Here is a 25,186-nt window from a genome sequence, read left to right as displayed (position 1 = left end):
GCCTACATAAAGGATCGATATAGTTCTTTATAAACGGGACTATATCTAGTCTAGTTAATCATAAATGGGGGTAATAGAGATTGGATATATATATATAATCTGAAGGGTATATATTATAAGCAAAAATACCTATCTTTATAAAAATGATTATTTTGGTGAAGACAATAAAAATTCCAAGCATAGTTAAACTTGACATGTTAGATCTACTCAAAATTTACAAACATAAAAATAACAGCGTAGTAATCGACTCAAAAACAAGAAGAAGCCAGGATAAAAAAAAACAAGGAGTTTTTATTCATCACTTGATTAATATTTCCATCGCTCTAGTGCTTTGATCAAGATTTATACTTGCTGCTGTTTCTATTATTGGTTTGTAATTCCTTTGTATTTTTCGATTTCTTTCACTTATTATTTAATGGGTTTTTTTTTAGAATGGAGGTCCTCCCGTTTGGTCAGCCAGTAGACCAATGGCACTTGTACCACATTGGCCCCAGCTACAGCCTCAACAAAGTACAGCTTTACATATAGATGAGAGTGATTGGCGTAGGCCATTAATTGTTGATTCGTCCGTTCTTCAGGTATTCAACTCTTCCGACTTATATAGGTTTTAACTTAATACAAAGAGAATTTAACCCGCAATTAAAATATAAATTATCTGCTTTTTATTGGACTTGGTATTAACCAAGTGACATATAACGATCGCGAATTTTGTCGGTCCCGGTTTTGCTACTTTAGGCACTTCCAGATAAGCTAGGAGTAGGAAATTCGGCAGGCGTATCAGGAACAAGACAAGATTAAATTAGAATTGTCGTTTTCCCCGACTCGACTACCTGGGGGTAGTGGAGGGACGGTTAAATCGGAGAAATTAGAAAAAAGGGGGTATTTTTAACTTACGAACGGGTGATCGGATCTTAAATGAAATTTGATGTTGGGAAGGATATCGTGTCTCAGATCTCTAATTTTAAATTTCGACCGGATCAGGTGACATTGGCGGGGAGTTGGGGGGTGGGGGAAACCTAAAATCTTGGAAAACGCTTAGAGTGGAGAGATCGGGATGAAACTTGATGGGAAGAATAAGCTCAAGTTATAGATACGCGATTGACATAATTGTAACGGATCCGTTCTCTTTGGCTGAGCTGCAGGTTGTTAATTTGAAAAAATCGGAAAAACTGAGGTATTTTTAACTGAAGAACCGGTGGCCGGATCTTAAACCGTGATAATACACATGAAAAACGGAGTATAATGTGAATAAAAGAAAAGAGGAAAAAGAAAATGACCTAAAAAACTAAACAAAACTTCACCTTACTTAAAAACGATTAAAACATAAAAAAGCAAAACATTCATTGAATCAAAATAGCGCTCCATGGGTGCCGACCAACTCTACTACTATAAGCTTCTATGCCTTTTCTGATAGAAGTATTCGGGTCTATGATGCCGTATCTTTTAATGACCCAGAAGTTGCTTGACCATGGTGGAAGGGCAAGCAGGTATTTGGCATACCGGAATAGATTCGCCGAAGCTCCTTCGTCTCGGTTATCGTAAATGTACGCCAAAAAAGTGCAAGGTATAGGAAATTCGGGAGTGCAGAAGCATTGTGAAGTTTCGCTAGCAGTTTGTGGTTGAGTCGAAGTTTGTTTGCTACCAAGCTTCCGTATGCAGTTGCTGTTCGACGTTGGAAATGAAGGATCAAGAGCCTTCTAGTTGCTTTAAGAATGTCACCGATAGGAAGCCCTAAATATTTCATTTGTGATTTTGGGGAAACTGAAGCGCCGTCGAGATTAATAGTAGATCCTGCTCGAGTTTCACCCCAGTTGAACAGAACCACGTCCGATTTTTCTCTATTGAATGTAAGGTTAATATTAGCATATTCTTTACTTAAAATAGCAAAATTTCTTTCGAACGACTGTACTGTTCCACTGGGGTTAAAAATATAATCTACATAAGCGATAAGTGACAGATCAATCCTTTTAAAATACACGAAGGAACTGCGCTGGATTGGGCGTTCAGGGTACAGTTATTGAAGGCAACTTGAGAGGTAAGGGCACCCTGTCTGACCGCCTCGATGGACTGGAATAACGAAACGTGTTATGGTCCCATCAGGTAGCCTGATTACAACAGCAAGATGGTTTATGCATATCATACAAAGCACGAATGGCAGACGTGTCAACTTCAATCGAAATGAAATTTGATATTTAGAAGGAACTTATGTCTAAGAGTTATTATATCAAATCCCGATTAGATCTGTTGAGATTGGGGAAAGTTGGAGGGGGAAACCGGAAATCTCGGAAAACGCTTATAAATGTCGTAGATTCGTGATTGACGTAACCGAACTGGATCTGCTCTCTTTGGGGGAGTTAGGGGGTGGGATTCAGTGCTTTGGCGAGTTTGGTGCTTCTGGACGTGCTAGGACGATGAAAATTGGTAGGTGTGTCTGGGAGCTGAACAAATTGACTTGATAAAGTTGTTTTCCCTGATTCGACCATCTGGGGGGCTGAAGGGAGAGGAAAAATTAGAAAAATTGAGGTATTTTTAACTTGCGAGTGGGTGATCGGATCTTAATGGATTTTGACAAGGACCTCATGACTCAGAGCTCTTATTTTTAATCCCTACCGGCATTAAGCCTTTTATGTTCCTTTTAAAGCATTCTACTGATTCCTCAAATTTTGCTAGAGCTCATGCCATACGAAGTCATTATTAAAAGCAAATACGAAATAAAAATATTTATTTCTCCCAGGTGTTAAGTGAAAACAGGAGCAACAGCTTGTTGAGCAAGTCAGAAGAAAATGCAACTGTTTCTTAATGAATAATATTCAATAAATTAGCACCACTTTCTAAGTGGTCCATGAAAAAGCATAAGCCAAAAGAGGCACAATCGGTCTATATTCCCAAAGCACGAGATGACCACAACATCTAGTTGTTGACTTTTTATCACAAAACCGAGTTCTGGTGCCCCTTTTTAAGACTTAATTGATTAAAGGGTATCTACTGGCACCAATTTATATGATTGGAGGGCCTACTCGACATTGCAAATGTTGACAATTATTAAGAATTAATCCATTCACATGCAGACTGTCGTTAATTAAAACAAAGTAAAACGTGTCACATACTCTGCTTTCCTCCTGTAGACGTTTGGCTTTCATTCTCCTTGTTCTCCTTTTCAATCCTGCTCTTTCAAAACACTTTGAAACTTCGTTTACTTCATACTGACCTGCCTCAAGACCAAAAGTAGAGCATTGACTTCGATTGACTTCGATTTGAAGCCATGTGAGCTCTTGGCTGTTCCCACCTCATCACAAGTGCCATATGAGCTCTTAGCTCTTGTTAAATTATCCAGATCGAACCAGGTCTGTTCCTTATTTGGTATCTACGACAATGCGTTGAAGGATTTTAAATTTCATGATGAAGCTTTTATAAAAGATTTTGTCGAGCAAGTAGGTGAATTCTCTGGCGATTATTCTAAGTAACAGTGACCATGCCATGGGAGAGAAGTACTTTTCAGGTCATGCGCAGGTGAGAGTGTAAGGATAAAAACAAAACCCTACTGTGTTGTTTTAACATTTTTTTTGATAATGGTAATTAAATGGAGTTAATTTATAAAAATTAGCCTCATATCCACGAATTTTGCCCAGATATATTATATTTTTTATTTATTTTTTCTATTGAAAATTAAAGTTTAAGTGGTGTTTAGTATTTTACAGATCTTTTTACGTTTACTTTAGTATCAAGCACTTAAGTTAAATCTATTTTTGGTAGGGGGCCTTACAACCTAAATCTGATGATTTAGGGCCTGAAAGTATTATTTTTGCTCCAAAATTCTTCACAAAGGGAAATGCTTATTATTCGAATTGTTATCACAAGTGATATCACAGTTAACAATAAGCTAAAAGAATATGTATATTATCACACCTGGAAAAACTATGTCTGAAGCTGTGTTGAAGGAGCAGAGTGAAGGTAGTCGAGGTTAACTTTACAATCTATTATTACTACTACTATAACTAACAACTCACCGAAGCACAAAGCCGCCTGAGGCCAACACAGTTACGATGTATTGTGTATATTATTAATGTCTTGTTCGACCCTTTTAACATTTGTCATACCTTATCGGTCATAACTAACAATTTTGATAATGGTAAGTTTTGAAAGTAATCCCTATTTCTTACAAACTCATGGGTATCCACCCTGTTATGATGTTCTGATTGATAAAGCTTTAAAAGTCAATAGAGTTGTTTAGAAGGGACTTTAGCCCTCAAAATCCCTAGAAAAGGCTAAACCTTTTGCATAAGACTGTCTCCTTCTAGAGTTTTTTTTTTCCTTATGAGAAATTACAATTATTGATTAAGACTATATAGACATCACATTTAAATAGAGAACCAATACTCCTTTTTAGATTTGATTTATTCTTTTCTAACTTGAAAGGGTTTTTTAAGCGTAATTAAATAAAAACAAATTTAACTACAAGTAAGGAGCGACATTAAAACCTAAAACGAACAGAAATTATTCCGTATATGAAAGGGGTTGTCCCCTCCTCAACGCCTCGTTCTTTACGCTAAAGTTTGATTCTTTCTCACAACTCTGCTTTTTAAAACAATAAAAAACTTTAGCGTAAAGAGCGAGGCGTTGAGGAGGGGACAACCCCTTTCATATACGAAATAATTGCTGTTCGTTTAAAGTTTTAATGTCGCTCCTTACTTGCTGTTAAAATAAAACTTTTTTTTATTTAATTTCTAAAAGTTTTTTTTTATTAATGCATGGTTTGATTTTGGCTCACCGCCCATTAATAATTAAAATGAAGTTTGTATATTAATTTTTCTTGGCTAAATGGCTTTCTCATAGTTTTGATCGGACAATTTTGATAGAAAAAAGGGGGTGGAGGAGGAGGCCTAGTTGCACTCCAATTTTTGGTTACTTAAAAAGGCAACTAGAACTTCGATTTTTTTTTCGAACGTTTTTATTAGTAATAAATATACGTGACTTTACTACGTATTATTTGTTATGTATATAAGGGGGTTCTTCCCCTCGTCAATACCTTGCTCTTTACACTAAAGCTTGAATTTTGTCCCAATTCTTTACGAATGACCCCTGAATCACAAAGGCCGTGGAATAAATAGTTGAAGTTACTAAAAATACTTTAGCGTAAAGAGTGAGGCATTGTGGAGGAGACGAACCCCCTTATATACGTAATAATTTCTGTTGATTTTAGGTTCTAGGTTCCTTCTTGGGAAAAAAAAACAAATGAAGACGCATCCGTAATCTGTCTTCTGGGGAAAAATACAAAATTCCACATTTTTGTAGATAAGAGCTTCAAACTTTTACAGTGGTGTTCCTTAATACGCTGAATCTGATGGTGTGATTTTTGTTAAGGTTCCATGACTTTTAGGAGGTGTTTCCCCCTAATTTCTAAAATAAGGCAAATTTCCTCAGTCTCGTAACTTTTGATGGGTGAAACTAAACTCGATGAAACTTATATATTTAGAATCAGCATAAAAATGAAATTCTTTTGATGTGACTATTGGTATCAAAATTCCATTGTTATGACACTTGGTATTTACCAAGCGTTTTGGAAAACGCTTAGAGTGGAGAGATAGGGATGAAACTTGATGGGTAGAATAAGCAAATGTCTTAGATACGTAATTGACGCAACCGGACTGTATCCGGTCTCTTTTGGGGATTTAGGGGGGGACCAGTGTGGAGCAGGCGTGTAAGGGACCTGCCAAATGGACTTGATAAAGTCGTTTTCCCCAAATCGACCATCTGGGGGGCTGAAAGGAGAGGAAAAATTAGAAAAATTGACATATTTTTAACTTACGAGTGGGTGATCAGATCTTAATGGATTTTGATATTTAGAAGGATCTCGTGTCTCAGAGCTCTTATTTTAAATCCCGTCCGGCGTTATGATTTTCCGGTCTGATTTTCCTTGTAAATCAATCTATTGATTCTTAGAATTTTGCTAGAGCTCATGCCATACGAAGTCTTGGCTCTTCCGACTCGTCACAAGTGCCATATGAGCTCTTAGCTCTTGTTTAGAGTTTCGGTTACTATTGAGACGGGTCGCTCCTTTTCTACAGTTCGTTACCACGAACAGTTTGTCACAATAAATGACTTTATTTCTAAAAGAAATGTTTACCTGAGACTACTTAGTGTTGATCACCAATAAGTTCTAAGTGCTTATGATTTCTTTTGAAATTGTTTAGATAGGAGGTGGTGATATGACTTTAACTTAAGTTGTCCTGAATTTCTGCGACTATTGTTTCCAAAAACTCCTAAGGCGATATTCTTTATTCTGTATTATTTGATTTCGGCTCCTAATCTACTTCACTTGTAGTGAAGGTTCTAAGAATAGCTTCGGTCTGCTTAAATTCTTACTTTTGTTGTTTTTTCCTATGGACGTTTTTTTCACTAGCACTTGTACTACTACTATTAGTGTGCTGACAACCCTTCGCAATATTTATGTATCCCAACTGGGACTGAATATATATGTGTCTCCTCCTCTGTAAATATAAATGTCTCCTCTTCGATTTTCTCCTGTTAAACTCCTCGATCCTACGCCGTTTATACCATCTGCTTGTAAAATTATGAAATTTTAAAGTATTCCAGGTCTTTTTTGACAATTTTAGTTGTTCCCTGTCCTATCTTTCTCTTTTTCTCTTGTGGGCAACTTGGTAAGACTATTTGAGGATTTAGCCTTTGACTATATTAAGTGCGTTTTTGACAATTGACTATATTAAGGTCTTTTTTGACAATTTTATTTGTTCCCAGTCCTGTTTTTCTCTTTTTCTCTTGTGGGCAACTTGGTAAAACTATTTGAGGATGTAGCCTTTGATTATATTAAGGGCTTTTTGACAATTGACTATATTAAGGTCTTTTTTGACAATTATAGTTGGTCCCTGTCCTATTTTTCTCTTTTTCTCTTGTGGGTAACTTGGTAAGACTATTTGATGGTTTAACCTTTGACCATATTAAGTGTGTTTTCAGGATACGCATTCAGTGTGCTCGAAGCACTTCGCTCTCCAAGAGAAGGGTTTAACACTACCATTGCTAATAATTCATTGCAGCTCAAAGGTGCTTGAGTCCAACACATCTGCGGAGTCCTAACCATTCAGAGACAAATTCTTTGTTCCTTTCAACTAAATTTCCACTTATTTCAAATCTTATTTTATACATTTCTATATTATTCTTGCGATATTTAGATATATATATCTATCTATATATATAAAAATAAGTTGTCTGTCTGTGGATCAGGTGACGTCATGTCTCTGTGTCGACTGACGTCATGAAGCTAGTTGTCGTCATTTTTGCTATGACGGTGACGTCATTAAAGATATTTAAGACATATATGTTCACGTAGAAATCTATTAATGTTTAAGTTTAAAATGACTGATGAACTTACAATGGCAGAAGCCGATGAAGATGCTCAAAGAGTCTATGCCAAAAAACTTGCTGCTGATAGAGAAAGTCAGAAAAGAAAGCGTGCCGAGGAACTACCAGAGCAACGCGAAAGCAGACTTGCTGCTGAAAGAGAAAGTGAAAAAAGAAGGCGTGCCGAGGAATCACAAGAACAGCAAGAAATCAGGCTTGCTGCTGATAGAGAAAGTAAGAAAAGAAAGCGTGCCGAGGAATCACAAGAACAGCAAGAAATCAGGCTTGCTGCTGATAGAGAAAGTAAGAAAAGAAAGCGTGCCGAGGAATCAGAGCAACCTGAAAGTTATCGCCTGGCATTCAGGTACAGCCCAGTCGATGATTATAGCTTGAGTAGATGTGTTCAAATCGGGACTATGTCTAAAATTTGTCCCTATTGCAAGGCCTTGAAATTCAATGGTGAAACAATGGGAATGTGTTGCGCCTCAGGAAAAGTTAAACTTCCTCTATTGGCTGCACCACCAGAGCCATTGAAGACTTTCCTTACTGGAACTACGTCAGAATCTAAGCGTTTTTTGTCAAAAATCAGAAAATACAACTCATGTTTCCAAATGACGTCGTTTGGAGCCCAAATCGAAAATCCAGATCAATTTATGTCTACTTTCAAAGTAAAAGGGCAAATTTATCATAGAGCAGGGTCCCTTCTACCATTCTCAGGCGAGAATCATAAATTTTTACAATTGTACTTCATCAGTGATAGAAATTCTGAATTGAATGCACGTTGCGAAATTTCTCCCAAGGTTGAAAGGACAATCGTTTCCCAATTGCAACATCTTTTCCACGAAAATAATAATTTAGTGCGTCTGTTCAAACAGCCATCGATTTGATGCCTACTGATACGCATAAAATTGTTATTTCCGCTGACAAAACGCCTCCTGGCCAACATGTGCGTAGATACAATGCTCCAACTATCGACGAAGTGGCAATCGTTATGGTCGGTGATCAGTTTTTACCTCGAGATATTATTCTTCATAAGCGAAACGCTCAGTTGTTAAGAATTGCTGAAACTCATCGATGCTACGATGCACTACAATATCCTATCATTTTTTGGGATGGAGCCGACGGCTATCACTTTAATATTAAATTGATGAATCCAGCCACTAACAAAGAAATGAATAAGAAATGCAGTGCAATGCATTATTATTCCTATAGACTAATGATTCGGCAGGATGAAGAAAATTATATTTTAAAATGTCGTGAATTGTTTCACCAATTTGTCGTTGATATGTATGCTAAAATTGAATCAGAACGTTTGCTATATATCCGCCTGAATCAGACCAAGCTCCGCTCTGAACAATACATTCATTTGCGAGATGCAGTTATAAATGACGGTAATACCACAAACGTTGGAAGATTAACAATTTTACTTTCGTCATATGCTGGCAGTCCCCGTCATATGCATGAATATGCTCAAGATGCTATTGCGTATGTTCGTCTCTATGGTCGTCCAGATTTATTTATTACATTTACATGTAATCAATCTTGGGACGAGATACTGCAGCTTTTACTTCAAGGCCAATCGACGGTTCATAGGCATGACATTACGGCCCGTGTCTTCCAGCAAAAGTTGAAATCACTGATAAACTACATAGCAAAACTTGAAGTGTTTGGGTCAGTGCGATGCTGGATGTACTCAGTGGAATGGCAAAAACGAGGTTTGCCACACGCACATATACTAATCTGGCTACATAAAAAAAGTTACTTCGAACGAAATTGATGATGTGATTTCCGCTGAAATACCTGATAAAAATGTCGATAAGGGGTTACATGATATTATTGTAAAAAATATGATATATGGACCTTGCGGTGCACTGAACGAAAATTCACCATGCATGGCCAAAGGAAGGTGCACAAAGCAATATCCTCGACTTTTAGTATCAAAGACAATTACTGGCAATGATGATTACCCACAATATAAAAGAAGATCTACTGAAGATGGCGGTAAAACAGCAATAATAAAGAAGCGTAACGGTACCACCATCGAAGTAGATAACCAGTGGGTTTTTCCATATTCCCCATTATTATCAAAAACATTTAATGCACACATAAACGTTGAATACTGTAACTCCGTAAAGGCAATCAAATACATATGTAAATACGTCAACAAAGGCAGTGACATGGCAGTTTTTGGCTTGCAGCCCGAAATCAAAGATTTCGACGAAATCGTACAATATCAGGCTGGAAGATACATAAGCAGTAATGAAGCTGTTTGGCGAATTCTTTCATTTCCGATACATGAACGTAGTCCAGCTGTTGTTCACTTAGCGGTACATTTACAAAATGGTCAACGTGTTTATTTCACGGAAACCAACGTGCAACAAAGAGCCCTGAATCCACCGGATACAACATTAACAGCTTTTTTTTCGCTTTGCAAAAATGATTCTTTTGCAAAAAAAACTGCTGTATACTGAAGTGCCTTCGTATTACACGTGGAATACTAAAAATAAAGTATTTGAACGTCGAAAACAGGGTAAGTCAGTCGACGGCCAACCTACCATCTTCAAAGATACCACGATAGGAAGACTCTACACCGTTCACCCCAATCAACATGAATGCTTCTTTCTACGCCTGCTTTTGGTGAATGTACCCAGTCCGACATCCTTTGAGTGTTTGAGAACTGTAAACGGTACTATACATGACACTTACCGTAGTGCATGCCAAGCTCTGAATTTATTGGAGAATGACCAACACTGGGATAACTGCATCAATGACGAGTGCGAAACGTCAACCCCAAGTCAAATTCGTGCATTGTTTGGCATCATTTTAACAACTTGCTCTCCATCAGCTCCTACAGAGTTATGGGAAAAATATAAGTCAAAAATGTCCGAAGATATACTCAATCGAAAACAGTTAGAGACGTCAGAAATGAATTTTGATTTTACATCAGAAATTTATAATTACACCTTAGTTATTATAGAAGATTTGTGCGTACGTATGGCAAACAAACCTCTTCAGGATTTGGGAATGCCTTCACCTAACCGTATCGCTGCTGTTTCGACATGTGTAGAATTGGATCGTGAAAAAAGTTACAGTACGAGTGATCTATTGTCGTATCTGAAAAATTTTAATTTATGGGCACACGTAAAAATATTAAAATTAACTACAAATATGCGTGTCCGATTGCAAAACGATGGCTCTGGTCAAACATTTCCAAATCAATTGCTGGCAATTGGAAACGGAAAGCTCCCAGTAGACTCAAGTTCAGGACGTATACAACTACCTGCTGATTTCTGTAATTTAGTGACGTCCAAAAATGAATTGATTGAAAAAGTATTTCCGAATATTCTAAAAAATTATAAAAATAATAAATGGCTAAGTGAAAGAGCGATTCTCGCACCCAAAAATATAGACGTCCACGAAATCAACAATATTGTTTTGACCAAGATTCGAGACCAGGCAGTCCTTTACAAGTCAGTCGACACAGTTTTGGAACCAAATGAAGCGGTTAATTATCCATCTGAATTTTTAAATTCCGTGGATCTTTCAGGGTTTCCACCACACGTGCTACAACCAAAAATACGCGTACCAATAATACTTTTAAGAAATATCAACCCACCAAAGCTTTGCAATGGCACGCGACTTGCCGTAAAAAAAAACAATGGAAAACCTAATAGAGGCCACAATCTTGACAGGGCCTTTTGAGGGTGAGGCTGTTCTTATTCCTCGCATTCCCATGATTCCAACGGATCTGCCTTTTCCATTTAAAAGATTGCAATTCCCAATTCGATTAGCATTTGCAATCACCATTAACAAAGCTCAAGGTTAATCATTAGAAAAATGTGGTATAGATCTTAATACTGATTGTTTTTCCCATGGACAATTGTACGTTGCATGTTCGAGGGTCGGTAAACCTGACAATCTATTTATATGTAGCGACAATTTGACAGCAAAGAATGTTGTATATTCGCAAGTTTTACGCAGTTAATTTGTATTGTATCTATCTATCTATCTATCTATCTATATAAAAACGAGTTGTGTGTATGCATGTTTGTTTGTTTGTAAAAAGAGCGTTTGCATATGACGTCATTATAAGTACATAAGGCTTTGTATATGCACAGACAATGGGAAAGCCAAGAATGTTGTATATTCGCAAGTTTTACGTAGTTTAAAACACATATATAAATCTATCTATATTCACAGGTGGGACACAGGGACACAACTACAATGGCACGTAGCTAATAATGCGCGTAACGACTTACGCGCGCGGGGGGCTTGGGGGTGGCGCGAAGCGCCCCACAAACTAGGTGTTGGGGTGGCGCGAAGCGCCACCCCAACAGCTAGTATATATATATATATATATATATATATATATATATATATATATATATATATATATATATATATATATATATATATGTATGTATATATATATTTATATATATATATATATATATTGCCTCCCCGTTCGCGTAAGTCGTTACGCGCCATATTAGTTATGCGCCATTGTAGTTGTGTCCCTGTGTCCCACCTGTGAATATAGATAGATTTATATATGTGTTTCAAACTACGTAAAAATTGCGAATATACAACATTCTTGGCTTTCCCATTGTCTGTGCATATACAAAGCCGTATGTACTAATAATTACATCATATGCAAACGCTCTTTTTACAAACAAACAAACATGCATACACACAACTCGTTTTTATATAGATAGATAGATAGATAGATACAATACAAATTAACTGCGTAAAACTTGCGAATATACAACATTCTTCGCTGTCCAATTGTCGCTGCATATAAATAGATTGTCAGGTTTACCGACCCTCGAACATGCAACGTACAATTGTCCATGGGAAAAACAATCAGTATTAAGATCTATACCACATTTTTCCAATGATTGACCTTGAGCTTTGTTAATGGTGATTGCAAATGCTAATCGAATTGGGAATTGCAATCTTTTAAATCGAAAAGGCAGATCCGTTGGAATCATGGGAATGCGAGGAATAAGAACAGCCTCACCCTCAAAAGGCCCTGTCAAGATTGTGGCCTCTATTAGGTTTTCCATTGTTTTTTTTACGGCAAGTCGCGTGCCATTGCAAAGCTTTGGTGGGTTGATATTTCTTAAAAGTATTATTGGTACGCCTATTTTTGGTTGTAGCACGTGTGGTGGAAACCCTGAAAGATCCACGGAATTTAAAAATTCAGATGAATAATTAACCGCTTCATTTGGTTCCAAAACTGTGTCGACTGACTTGTAAAGGACTGCCTGGTCTCGAATCTTGGTCAAAACAATATTGTTGATTTCGTGGACGTCTATATTTTTGGGTGCGAGAATCGCTCTTTCACTTAGCCATTTATTATTTTTATAATTTTTTAGAATATTCGGAAATAATTTTTCAACCAATTCATTTTTGGACGTCACTAAATTACAGAAATCAGCAGGTAGTTGTATACGTCCTGAAATTGAGTCTACTGGGAGCTTTCCATTTCCAATTGCCAGCAATTGATTTGAAAATTTTTGACCAGAGTCATCGTTTTGCAATCGGACACGCATATTTGTTGTTAATTTTAATGTTTTTACGTGTGCCCATAAATTAGAATTTTTTCTGGCAAGCATTCATTTCGTCTGCAGGAGTTGATCTAGGTATTATAGGTAATGTTTGCCTGAAATCTCCCGCAAGCAATATTAATGTGCTGCCTAAGGGTTTCGACTTCCCCCGCAAATCTTTCAAGCATTGATCCAGAGCCTCGAGCGATTTTTTGTATGCCATTGTGCACTCATCCCAAATAATAAGTTTGCATTGCTGCAATACTTTACCCATCCCAGATGATTTGGAAATATTGCACGTGGGAGTTTCTGTAGAATGCAAATTCAGAGGCAATTTCAAAGCGGAATGAGCAGTTCTTCCACCAGGCAGCAATGTTGCGGCTATTCCGGACGACGCAATTGCCAACGCTATATCATTTTTTGATCGAATTGATGCCAGAATCAGTTTTATCACAAACGTTTTACCGATATCTCCTGGCGCATCCAAAAAGAAAATTTCTCCAACGTTGTTATCGACACAATGCATTATCGTATCATAAATGTCTTTTTGTTCCGACGTTAACTTGGAAATGTTATTTTGTACATACGACAATAGGTCACTCGTACTGTAACTTTGTTCACGATCCAATTCTACACATGTCGAAACAGCAGCGATACGGTAAGGTGAAGGCTTTCCCAAATCCTGAAGAGGTTTGTTTGCCATACGTACGCACAAATCTTCTATAATAACTAAAGTGTAGTTGTAAATTTCTGATGTAAAATCAAAAGTCATATCTGACGTCTCTAACTGTTTTCGATGGAGTATATCTTCGGACATTTTTGACTTATATTTTTCCCATAACTCTGTAGGAGCTGATGGAGAGCAAGTTGTTAAAATGATGCCAAACAATGCACGAATTTGACTTGGGGTTGACGTTTCGCACGCATCATTGATGCAGTTATCCCAGTGTTGGTCATTCTCCAATAAATTCAGAGCTTCGCATGCACTACGGTAAGTGTCATGTATAGTACCGTTTGCAGTTCTCAAATACTCAAAAGGATGTCGGACGGGGTACATTCACCAAAAGCAGGCGTAGAAAGAAGCATTCATGTTGATTGGAATGAACTTTGTAGAGTCTTCCTATCGTGGTATCTTTGAAGATGGTAGGTTGGCCGTCGACTGACTTACCCTGTTTTCGACGTTCAAATACTTTATTTTTAGTATTCCACGTGTAATACGAAGGCACTTCAGTATACAGCAGTTTTTTGCAAAAGAATCATTTTTGCAAAGCGAAAAGAAAGAGGTTAACTTTGTATCCGGTGGATTCAGGGCTCTTTGTTGCACGTTGGTTTCCGAGAAATAAACACGTTGACCATTCTGTAAATGTACCGCTAAGTGAACAACAGCTGGACTACGTTCATGTATCGGAAATGAAAGAATTCGCGAAAAAGCTTCATTACTGCTTATGTATCTTCCAGCCTGATATTGTACGATTTCGTCGATATCTTTGATTTCGGGCTGCAAGCCAAAAACTGCCATGTCACTGCCTTTTTTGACGTATTTTGTCACTGCCTTTTTTTGACGTATTTGATTGCCTTTACGGAGTTACAGTATTCAACGTTTATGTGTGCATTAAATGTTTTTGATAATAATGGGGAATATGGAACAACCCACTGGTTATCTACTTCGATGGTGGTACCGTTACGCATCTTTATTATTGCTGTTTTACCGCCATCTTCAGTAGATCTTCTTCTATATTGTGGGTAACCATCATTGCCAGTAATTGTGTTGGATACTAAAAGTCGAGGATATTGCTTTATGCACCTTCCTTTGGCCATGCATGGTGAATTTTCGTTCAGTGCACCGCAAGGTCCATGTATCATATTTTTTACAATAATATCATGTAACCCCTTATCGACATTTTCATCAGGTATTTCAGCGGAAATCACATCATCAATTTCGTTCGAAGTAATTTTTTTATGTAGCCAGATTAGCATATGTGCGTGTGGCAAACCTCGTTTTTGCCATTCCACTGAGTACATCCAGCATCGCACTGACCCAAACACTTCAAGTTTTGCTATGTAGTTTATCAGTGATTTCAACTTTTGCCGGAAGACACGGGCCGTAATGTCATGTCTATGAACCGCCGATTGTCCTTGAAGTAAAAGCTGCAGTATCTCGTCCCAAGATTGATTACATGTAAATGTAATAAATAAATCTGGACGACCATAGAGACGAACATACGCAATAGCATCTTGAGCATATTCATGCATATGACGGGGACTGCCAGCATATGACGAAGGTAAAATTGTTAATCTTCCAACGTCTGTGGTATTACCTTCATTTATAACTGCATCTCGCAGATGAATGTATTGTTCAGAGCGGAGCTTGGTCTGATTCAGGCGGATATATAGCAAACGTTCTGATTCAATTTTAGCATACCTATCAACGACGAATTGGTGAAACAATTCACGGCATTTTAAAATATAATTTTCTTCATCCTGCCGAATCATTAGTCTATAGGAATAATAATGCATTGCACTGCATTTCTTATTCATTTCTTTGTTAGTGGCTGGATTCATCAATTTAATATTAAACTGATAGCCGTCGGCTCCATCCCAAAAAATGATAGGATATTGTAGGGCATCGTAGCATCGATGAGTTTCAGCAATTCTTAACAACTGAGCGTTTCGCTTATGAAGAATAATATCTCGAGGTAAAAACTGATCACCGACCATAACGATTGCCACTTCGTCGATAGCTGGAGCATTGTATCTACGCACATGTTGGCCAGGAGGCGTTTTGTCAGCGGAAATAACAATTTTATGCGTATCAGTAAGCATCAAATCGATGGCGGTTTTGAACAGACGCACTAAATTATTATTTTCGTGGAAAAGATGTTGCAATTGGGAAACGATTGTCCTTTCAACGTTGGGAGAAATTTCGCGACGTGCATTCAATTCAGAATTTCTATCACTGATGAAGTACAATTGTAAAAATTTATGATTCTCGCCTGAGAATGGTAGAAGGGACCCTGCTCTATGATAAATTTGCCCTTTTACTTTGAAAGTAGACATAAATTGATCTGGATTTTCGATTTGGGCTCCAAACGACGTCATTTGGAAACATGAGTTATATTTTCTGATTTGTGACAAAAAAGCTTAGATTCTGACGTAGTTCCAGTAAGGAAAGTCTTCAATGGCTCTGGTGGTGCAGCCAATAGAGGAATTTTAACTTTTCCTGAGGCGCAACACATTCCCATTGTTTCACCATTGAATTTCAAGGCCTTGCAATAGGGACAAATTTTAGAATTTTAGACATAGTCCCGATTTGAACACATCTACTCAAGCTATAATCATCGACTGGGCTGTACCTGAATGCCAGGCGATAACTTTCAGGTTGCTCTGATTCCTCGGCACGCTTTCTTTTCTTACTTTCTCTATCAGCAGCAAGCCTGATTTCTTGCTGTTCTTGTGATTCCTCGGCACGCCTTCTTTTTTCACTTTCTCTTTTAGCAGCAAGTCTGGTTTCATGTTGGTCTGGTAGTTCCTCGGCACGCCTTCTTTTTTCACTTTCTCTTTTAGCAGCAAGTCTGCTTTCGCGTTGCTCTGGTAGTTCCTCGGCACGCTTTCTGTTCTTTCTTTCTCTATCAGCCTCAAGCCTGTTTCCTTGGTGTTCTTTTGATTCCTCGGCACGCTTTCTTTTCTGACTTTCTCTATCAGCAGCAAGTTTTTTGGCATAGACTCTTTGAGCATCTTCCTCGGCTGTTGCCATTGTAAGTTCCTCAGTCATTTTAAAGTTAAACATTAATAGATTTCTACGTGAACACGTGTCTTAAATATCTTTAATGACGTCACCGTCATAACAAAAATGACGACAACTAACTTCATGACGTCAGTCAACACACAAACATGACGTCACCTGACAGACACATCCACAGACAACGTATTTATATATATATATATATATATATATATATATATATATATATATATATATATATATATATATATATATATATATATATATATATATATATATATATATTTTTATATGTATATATATATATATATATATATATATATATATATATATATATATATATATATATTAAACCAAAAAAAAACAGCACTAGCATTAACAGCTACCCCGAGAAGTAAAAACCTGGTCCGAGGGGTTGGCAAAAATACAGTGGAAATAATGCTGGACTAAATAAATTATAAAGAAAACTAACACAAATAGTATATACTAATTGGCACCACAAACCTTACAACAAAAATTCAAGTTTACTGTTTAAATGATACCCCGAGAGGCCATAATAAGTTATTGAATTATTTATTTATATACCCCCGAACTCAAGGGGGGGGGGGGCTTTTACGTTAGTGTGTTCAGATTTTCTGTCTTTATTGCCCGTGTCTACTCCGATTGATGCTATCTAATTTGTACGCAGTTAAAGTCTCTTGACAGTTCTTAAAAAAAGGGGCATTATTTTAAAGCGTTCAGCATCTACGCTAATTAACATTTAATTTAAAATTTTATCCTTTTTACCCTTGAAAATTTTTGGATGGAGCTCCTATAAGCTCAGGCTCTTTAATTTTGAGGAAGTACACTCGATCGATTGATCACAACCATTTTCCTGCATCTTACTTGAATTTTAAGACGAGTAGAAGTTTTGATGTGGGGAAAATATGTAATATATGATATTCCCAGGATAGCAACACTTAGTATGAGGACGACTTGCAAAATTCGGTGATTAGTTTTTTTTATTGCATCTCTAATTTTTAACACTTTATTTTGACTATTGAGTCTGTTTTACATTTGACTACCTTTTTTTTTACTACCTTTTGACATTTGACTTTTTCTCTTATAAGGAGCTCTACTTCACAATTTAACTTTGGAAGGGACATGTTACCTGATTTAATTGCATTTTGTAGAATATATTAGCTTTATTTTTTTCCATTTTATTCTTAGGATGTATTTTTAGGCGAGGCCTACGGTTCATCACGATCAACGAGCTTTGTTTCCTGTTGTCCTGGAGGTTCACGAGCCTCCAAATGTACCAGATTATGCCAAGAGATACGGAAAGCAACAACAGAGCAATCAAGAGCATCCGTCTCAGGTGCAAGAACAGGCACATTATTCTCAGACCCTAAGGCCTAATGCCACTGTAGAGAAGAAGGATCAGGTTTGTACAAAAATTTAAAAGTAAACTCTTAAAGTACTTATGAAAAGTGTATACCCTAATTCATTACCACTTATGAAAAGGCGTGGATCCTCATTTGAGGTATATTTGATTGATAAGTCATTTGAGGTATATATTATGATGAGTATATATATATGTTTTCGTCATTTGAGGTATAGTCATTTGATCATTTGGTAAATGACGAGGTATTTTCGTCATTTATAGTCATTTGTGTCCTATATAGTCATTTGAGGCATATTCAACTGATAAGTTTTTTTTTTGGAAATCTACTTTCGGAAACTTTAAATTGACTTTTGACTTTTATTTGCATCTGACTACCTTTTTTTTTTACCATCTTTGGCATTTGACTTTTTGACATTTATTTCTTATAAAGAGGTCTGCTTCATAATTTAACTTTAGAAGGCAAAATGTTGCCTGATATGATGTTTATGTATAATTTATGAGATTCTAAGGAGACACCAAAAAAGTTATTTTTCAGAATCTGGGAGGGGGAGTCTCAACACTTTTCGGGGGCCGTAGACCTGAACTTTTCCTTCGTATGTGCTTGACTAACGATTAATTCCACCATAGGTTCTAGCAACTAATAACTCAAGTTCTAATGTAACTTTACTTTGAAACTTTGGTAACTTTAGTTCTTACAACTTAAGTTCTTAATGTATATGTCTGTTAAACTTTAGGCAAATTAAAAATATGCAAGTTGTTCAGTTTTTCAGCTGATTCTCTTCGCAGGCATATAATGTGATAATGTCAAAGTAGGAACAGTTTGCATATTATCAAACTGTTATTAGTTCAAGATTAAAAAATATAATACTAAAAACATTAATAAACGAAGGAAGTATAATTCTAAATTATAAATGGATGTTTACTTCCTAATACCTAGCCTAATAATTTCAATGTGCCAAAATGCATACTGTATGCTACATAGTTACCAAGGTACTACAGAACCTGCTAATTGCCCGCAAGTGACCAGCAGCAATTTCTGAGAAAATTCTCAATTTCTAAGAAATTATGTGTTAAAACGCACTTTAATCGCTTATAGTTAATTATGTGTATGATATATTATTTACAGTACAAATTAAAAACATATATTGAATACGTAAATATATATTACTCAATATATATTTATATATACTTTGTGTATTACTAATATATTGCTCATAATTGAATTACTTATAAACCCGAGATGCATTCAGTGAGCCTTAAAGCATCTCTTCTCAATTATTATTTTTATTGTATTTTTTTTTGAATTTTCAGGTTTTGTAACAATTGGGCTTTCTCAATTGTGTCCATTGTGTATCGAATTGACCATGTAGAACTTTTTTTTTTTTTTTTTGGAAATTTGAATTTACAACTTATGGATTTGGCATCTGTAGTTGCCTTTTCTGAAGATTAAATAATAAAATTTCATTCATTTCATTTATTAAATACTAAATACACTACACAGCATATAATACACTACGTAAAACAAAATCCCCTGAAATCAACTTGTTGGGGGATCCATTACATTTAACACACTATATCAAAAATAAATAAATTTCATACATATGTAAATAAAAATAAAAGAAGAAAAAGATAAGATAAAAAATAAGAGGAAAGAAAGAGCCAAAACAAACACACATTACAAGGACACGATATAATTTAATTCAAATGATATATGAAATTAATTCTATTAATTAAAAAAAATAGATTAATGGAGAAAACGTTGGTAAATAGACCGCAGTGTAAGATGAAAAGGCGTATCTAATGGCATTGAATTCTATATAGAAATAGAAGTGTAAATTGGGGATTTCTTAGCATCTGTGGATGAACACTTTGGAGCAGATAACTTTCGAGAAAAACTACGTAGCGATAAACGGTACTTTCTTGATGGCGATGACCTGGGAAAGTACCGATGGAGAACTTCAGGTAATAAACCATTGAAACTTGTAAAGGCTAGGCAAAGATTATTTTTGGCAATAATGGTATCAAGTGTATCAAGACCTGAATCTGCATAAAGGTTGGTAGAAGGGTATAGTCGAGGAAGGCGAAAAGTAGCCTTTAATGCTCTGTTCTGGGCTCTCTGAAGAGAATGAAGTGTAGATGTGTTGGTATTTCTCCAAACAGAGCAACAATAAGAAAGGTAAGGAAACACAAAAGCAAAATAAAGATTAAGCCTAATATCAAGTAAAAGTGAATTGGCACGGCTTAGCATTGATTAAAATGACTGAATGTGTGTGAGCTATATGGGGTTTAAATGTCAAAAAAGAATCAATGAACACTCCAAGGAATTTAACTGTAGTAACCGGGGGGATTTCATCTTCATAAAACAAATGGATCATATTGCTGGGCTCCGACATACGATATGGTATTTTCAACCCCATAACTACACTTTTTTCACTGTTAAGCACCATGTCGTTAAACAGGCGCCATTTTTTAATATTATCAAGAATATTATGAGCTTTCCGGACTGCCGAACTAAAATCGGAGTCTATAATGAAGAAGTTACTGTCATCAGTGAATATTGCAGGGTGAATAAAAGAATCTAGACCATCCACTAGATCATTAATGTATGCAAGAAATAAAAGAGGACCTAATACCTAACCTTGGGGAACTCCCATAAAAACTGGTAAAGGTGGAGAACATGTAGAATTAATGGATACATGCTGGTATCATCCTGAAATAAGATTTGAACCAATGAAGGGTTCAGTGGAAAAACAAGTTTTTTCAACAGAAAATAAGGAGCAACATTAAAAATTAAAACGCACAGCAACTATTAGGTACATAAAGGGGTTGCCCCCTTTTAAATATCTCGCTCTTCACTTTAAAGTTTTTTTCAACTTTTAAAAAAGCTAATTAAACTAATGATCCTGTTCTTCAAGACTCGTTGTTAAAATAATTTTCACAATTATTTAACAGGGCGCGGGAAGGGGCCTAGCTGCCCTTCAACATGTTTGATTTGCGATCAAATGAACCCGTTCCCCATCTTCTAGGATAATTGGTTCGATACGATCACTCCTGGGAAAAAATAAACAAACAAAAATTAGAAAAGAACAAATAAACACGCATCCATGATCTTCCTTCTGGCAAAATATGCAAACTTCCACCTTTTTGTAAATAAAAGCTTGGAACCTCTACAGTAAGGTTCTCTGGAATGCTGAATCTGATGGTGTGATTTTCATTAGGATCACTTACTGTCTTAGGGATGTTTCCGCTATTTTCAAAAATTGGGCAAATTTTTTCAGGTTCTTAACTTTTCATGGGTTGCATTAAACTTGATGAATTTTGTATATCCTGAATAAGCATGAAAATTCAATTCTTTTGCTGTTTCTGTTGTTACAAAGGTTCTGTTTCTTATAGTTTTAGTTACTATTGAGCCACATCGCTCCATACTTACAGTTCGTTACCGCGAACTGTTTGATTTCTTTTCAAAGTTGAACTTTTTTTTTCTGATAGAGAAAAAAGCCGGAATTTATTATTGTATTATCTATTGAAGATATTTTTATTCGTTTTATTTCTTCTTTGCTCAGTTTTGTTCTACTTACGATTGAGCAATTTTTTAACGTCTATTTCAAATGGCTTCTTTATTACCTGATGCCAAGTTATCTGTTTCCCAATTACTCTCTTTTTGCATTTTATTCGATTTTCGTATTTTTAGTTTCCGTTTACTAAATTGTTTTTTCTAAATGTTGCCAATGATGTATCGGATTGCAGTGTAAAGAAAAGGCAAACTTATTTTCTTTTTTTGCTTGGAAATTTGAATTTACGGTTTATAGTATTGGTTTAAGCATTTGCATCTTTTGAAGATTTCTTTTCAAATGTGAGCCTTTTTTTATTATTCGAGAAAGAGGGGAGGAATTCCATAGTGTATCTATTAGAGAATGTTTATTCGTTTTATTTCTTCTTTATTGATTTCTTTTTCTACTTACTATGAAACAATATTGTTAACATCTGTTTTAATATGATTTTCTCGTTACATAACGCTAAGTTATCTGTTTCTCAATTGCTAGTTTTTTCGCATTTTGTTTAGTTTCTGTATTTTGAGTTTTCGTTTACCGAAATTGAGCTTTTATGGATTGGGCTCGTTGTCATAGTACATCAAATTAGAAATGCAAAACGAGAATACTTGAACTTTTCTCTTTTTTCATTTTTACTGCTTGAAAATTTGAACGTATATTTTGTGGAATTGGATTCTCTTTTTGCCTCATTTTAAGATTTCTTTTCAAATTTGAACCTTTTTTTTCAACGGAGAAAGAGAGGGAGAATATGCTAGTTTATTAGCAACTAGAAACCGTTTATTATTGTTATTTCTTCTTTGTTACGATTGAATAATCTTTTTAATGCCTGTTTTGATATTATTTCCCTGTTACACAATTTCAAGTATTTATAACGCTTGCTAATGATAACACCCTGTATTTGCCCTTGAAATTAGTATGGGCCGGAATTAGTAAAGGAGGTGCATCTGAATATTGGCAGGTGTCAGAAATTTACACTAGTTGTATTTATTCGTGTTTAGCTTTTTTATGGCACTTGGTATCTACCAAGTGTTATATTGCGATCGTAATATCTGTCGGTCGCGGTTTTGCTAGTTTAGGCACTTCCAGGTAAGCTAGGATGATGAAATATGGCTTGCTTATCAGGAACCAGACCAGATTAGAAATCATCGTTTCCCCGATTCGACCATCTGGGGGGGGGGCGGTTAAATTGGAAAAATTAGAAAAAATGAGGTATTTTTAATTTACGAACGGGTGATCGGATCTTAATGAAATTTGATATTTAGAAGGATATCGTGTCTCAGAGCTCTTATTTTAAATCCCAATCGGATCCGGTGACATTGGGGGAAGCTGGAGGGAGAAACCGGAAATCTTGCAAAACGTTTAGAGTGGAGAAATTGGGCTGAAACTTGGTGGGTAGAATAAGCAAATGTCGTTGATACGTGATTGACGTAACCGTACTGGATCTGCTGTCTTTGGAGGAGTTAGGGAGTGGGATTCAGTGCTTTGACGAGTTTGGTGCCTCTGGACGTGCTAGGACGATGAAAATTGGTAGGCGTGTCAGAAAGCTGCACAAATTGACTTGATAAAGTCGTTTTTCCTGATTCGACCATCTGAGGGGCAGAAGGGAGAGGAAAAATTAGAAAAAATGAGGTATTCATAACTTACGAGTGGGTGATCGGATCTTAATGAATATTGATATTTAGAAGGACCTCGTGACTCAGAGCTCTTTTTTAATTCCCGACCGGCATTAAGCCTCTGATTTTCCTTTTAAATCAATCTATTGATTCTTAGAATTTTGCTAGAGCTCATACCATATGAGCTCTTGGCTCTTCCAGCCTCGTCACAAGTGCCAAATGAGCTCTTAGCTCTTGTTTTAGTTTCTGTTACTATTAGCACGAGTCGCTCCTTACTTACAGTTGTTTACTACGGACTGTTTGACGACAAGAGGTTGACAAATTTTCCACTTGCTTTGCAATCCTTGGTATAGTTAAAGGAAAACAAAGTTTGCTTTTCTAATATCATTTTAAAAATTGTAGTTTAATTTCATTGGTTTATATTTTTTACACATTCTCGTAAGTCAATCTCACGATTGTTTATTTCTAAGAACCCTCTTCTTTAATTTGGTTGGTTTCAAAACTTCTTTTTTGAAATTTTAAGTAAATCCAAGGAACTAAGTTTTGAGTCACAAGATATTTTTTTTAATAAGTAATTTCTCTGAATCTCTGTGGTATAGATATATGAAATTTAATTGGATATTTATTTAAGGTTCAACTAAGTCCTGTCAAAAAGAGAGTCAAAGAGGGAACTCCTCCAGGGGCAGTGACATCCAGTCGTCATTACGCGCAAGTGCTCGCCCCAGTTCATGGTCAGCCAAGTCAAGCGACAATTACCATACGAGATACACCGAGCCCCGCTGTCTCTGTTATTACTATCTCGGATAGTGACGATGAAGGGAATAAACAATCGTAGGTTTTCTACTATTATCATTTATGTTAGTATGGGTACCCAGTATATGTTACTGTATAGGATAGATTACTTTAGAATTGGTGCTTATAGTAATTAAATAAAAAAACAAGTTTTTTCTTAACTGAAAGGAGGGAGCGGCTTTACTAGTTAAAGCAAATAGAAATTGTTCCGTATATGAAAAGGGCTCAATGCCTTGCTCTCTTTTGTTTGTTTTTTTCAGTGATGTACGTACAAATAAAGGTTCAATTGGGGCAAAACCCTCATACTAGACAGTGAAATTAATTTTAATATCACTGTTTTTTTTTCGGTCACATACACAGTGGCCGTAAACACATAATTACTATTTTTATGTGTTCATCTGCTAAGGACGACCATTGTGTATGTGACCAAAATATCCAGAGATTTTGTTATTGTTTCCACTGCCCAATTATAGGGTTTGTCCCTATTGAAATTTTAGTTACACTTAATGGAAAGGCAGTGTAGTCTTCAAAAGTACCTGAGTTATGTACATGACTGCATCATTGCTATACAACAATTATAACACTTTATAGTTGCTACAGTATAGGTGATTCTTGTTGGAAGATTGCTAACTATTATAATTATTGCTATAATAAATATTGTGCAAGACAAAAAAAGGGAACCAATTATTGGGGAAAGTTCTCCAGGCATTGGAAATTACAAAATGATCTAAATATTCTCTCCAAGGCCTCCTCTCCGCCATCCGAAGTGCAGAATAAAAGACTAAAATAGAATAAAGGTTGCCAAACTAAATAAAAAATGGAAGATCTAAAAAAAAAAATAAGAGCCACATAATGACAGCAAAAGCAAAAAAAGATAAGAATAATATAGTCTTCGATGTAAATTGAATGATTAAACGTTCGTTTGGCATCACTAATTCAGAACTTGTTTATTATTGTTATTACATAATTACTTTGCTATGTCTTAGAACATTTATTTAGTAACTGTAACTGCAAGGAATGTAATGTTAGGAAAAAAACTACAGTCAGAATCTACAGTCTATGAAACTGAATTACAGTAAACTACAGTCTGAATTTGTTAATAAACTGATAGGGCGAAGATTTATTTTAAGGGGCAGGGATTCTTGTTCAAGTCGAGAATACAGTGGAAACGTGACCATAAAAATTATTAATCATGTGTA

General features: G+C 36.0%; 1 protein-coding gene across 4 annotated transcripts in view; it reads left to right on the top strand.

Moving 5' to 3' along the window:
- Positions 1-25,186, top strand: part of LOC136038434 (homeodomain-interacting protein kinase 2-like) — a 121,780-nt gene that overhangs the window by 59,003 nt on the left and 37,591 nt on the right. For all 4 annotated transcript variants that reach the window (XR_010620205.1, XR_010620204.1, XM_065721517.1 and 1 more), the window contains exons 12-14: positions 432-578; positions 17,870-18,070; positions 23,827-24,026. Coding sequence is in view for 2 of the 4 variants with exons in the window: in XM_065721517.1 (XP_065577589.1) it covers positions 432-578; positions 17,870-18,070; positions 23,827-24,026 (548 nt within the window). In the remaining 2 variants the exon portion in view is untranslated. The remainder of the gene's footprint in view (positions 1-431; positions 579-17,869; positions 18,071-23,826; positions 24,027-25,186) is intronic.

Source organism: Artemia franciscana, chromosome 2 (assembly GCF_032884065.1).
Source record: "Artemia franciscana chromosome 2, ASM3288406v1, whole genome shotgun sequence".
Lineage (NCBI taxonomy): Eukaryota > Metazoa > Arthropoda > Branchiopoda > Anostraca > Artemiidae > Artemia > Artemia franciscana.
This window is presented reverse-complemented; position numbering and strand designations above follow the sequence as displayed.